The sequence below is a fragment of the Atta cephalotes genome (assembly GCF_000143395.1).
Source record: "Atta cephalotes unplaced genomic scaffold scaffold00012, whole genome shotgun sequence".
In the NCBI taxonomy this organism is placed as follows: domain Eukaryota; kingdom Metazoa; phylum Arthropoda; class Insecta; order Hymenoptera; family Formicidae; genus Atta; species Atta cephalotes.
Window position 1 is genome coordinate 434861 of NW_012130076.1, and position 1770 is coordinate 436630.

The following is a 1770-nucleotide window of genomic DNA, read 5'->3' on the forward strand; positions in this document are numbered from 1 at the left end:
TATATAGTAATTAAATATAGTATACTATATATATAATAATATATATATATATATATATATATATATATATATATATATATATATATACTTAATAGATAATTATTAAGAGAAAAGCTAAAAGATCTAAGCAGTTGTATATGTATAATTAAATTTGTTATTAATAAACTAACTCTTATAAAGATTTCGCTATAATAATAATTTTATTAAAATAACATTTTTATGTAAATCATTGATATGTTAGTTTTAATATTCTCAACATTAATACGTTTAATCAATTTAAGTACACGTTCTTCAATAAACAAAATAAAAATTAAAATAAAAGTGGCGAGTTGCAGAATGTTTTATATACTAGACCAGTAATGCACAATCTGCGGTCTACTGCATGTGGTTCATCCGCGAATTTTTTGGCTTGCCGAAATAAATGTTGAAAATTTTACCTATTTCTAAAAATAATCCTCTGAAAATGACTCTTAAAAAAAGGTTGCACTGTACTAAATAATATAATTATTGTAATATATTAATAATATAAATATATATAAAATCTTAACCTATAACTTATTATTGAAAAACAATATAATCTCTCTTTTGGAAACCAACCAAAGATAAACAATGGATATTAAATAATATTAATTAAATTTAATATGTTTAATATATTAAAAATTGACGCGAAACTAATTTTGACTTACATAATCTTCATCATTTGCTTATGACTATTAATAATGTAAATAGTTATAAGCGACTGATAAAGACTATGTAAATCGAAACTTAGTTTTGCGTCAATTTTTAATGATGAAACTTTGATCGATTTCTAAATATAGTTTATTAAAATATTGATTAGTAATAGCTGTAGATATTAATTGCAATATATTTAGTTTATTAATTTTTGGACACTGTATTGCAAATTTAAATACGTTAATATAAAATCATTAATTTATTAGTAATTCTATTGAAAATTAAATGACAAGTAAATAAATATATATCATATCCATTAAATGGAAACTTAATAAAAATTTAATTTCTTAATCTCTTATAATATTTTACATTAATTATAATATATTTATATAAATTATTAAACACACTGTGTTATTAAACATCTTTGTTTAATAATTTGTATAAAAAGAGCAATTATACAGCTGTAATATGTACAAGACACACACGAAAACACAAAAATGATCGATACAGAAATTAGAACTGAATTTTCGCAAACACTTGTGAAGACGTATTGTAATACTCACAATAAACAACATGCTTGCCAAAATGGGGTTGCTGTTGTAACTATCTTGTAACTTAGAGGTAAACGAGTGGTTGAATGATATTGTAGTCTCTAATGCCATTGCTAGCAAGAAGAAAGCCTTTATACATGGATCCCCTCTCGTACGGTGAAAGAAAGGTCTAGGTGAAGGTAAATATCCCCGCGCTAATATGTCGAGCGTCGCATCGCATCGTCGCCGTTTGGCACAGATAGTAGTCAACTGCAACGCGGGGACTATTCGCATGTGTTTTGTAAATCAGACCTCACTTGCAGGTGAAAAGCGGCCAATTCGATTCTTATCGACCGCAATTCTTATAATTAGTTGAGGAAGATAATTTTATGTTATAGTTAAATTATAGTAATTGTAATCATATTTATGATAATAATAACTATATAATTATAGCCATTTTTTGTTACAAGCTATACATATTTGTTGATAGAAATATATGTAATTATTATTATTATGGCGGTAATAATCATAATTGTAATAACATATAATTATAGTTATAAATATCAAA

At 24.4% G+C, this 1770-nt stretch overlaps 1 protein-coding gene across 1 annotated transcript in view; it reads right to left on the reverse strand.

The window, feature by feature from the left end:
• The window catches only part of LOC105617329 (hornerin-like), a 3852-nt gene extending 2518 nt beyond the window's left edge, over positions 1-1334 (reverse strand). Inside the window, 1 exon segment of the mRNA XM_012198895.1 lies at positions 1246-1334. Coding sequence (XP_012054285.1) covers positions 1246-1334 — 89 coding nt within the window.
• Positions 1335-1770: the final 436 nt, after the last annotated feature.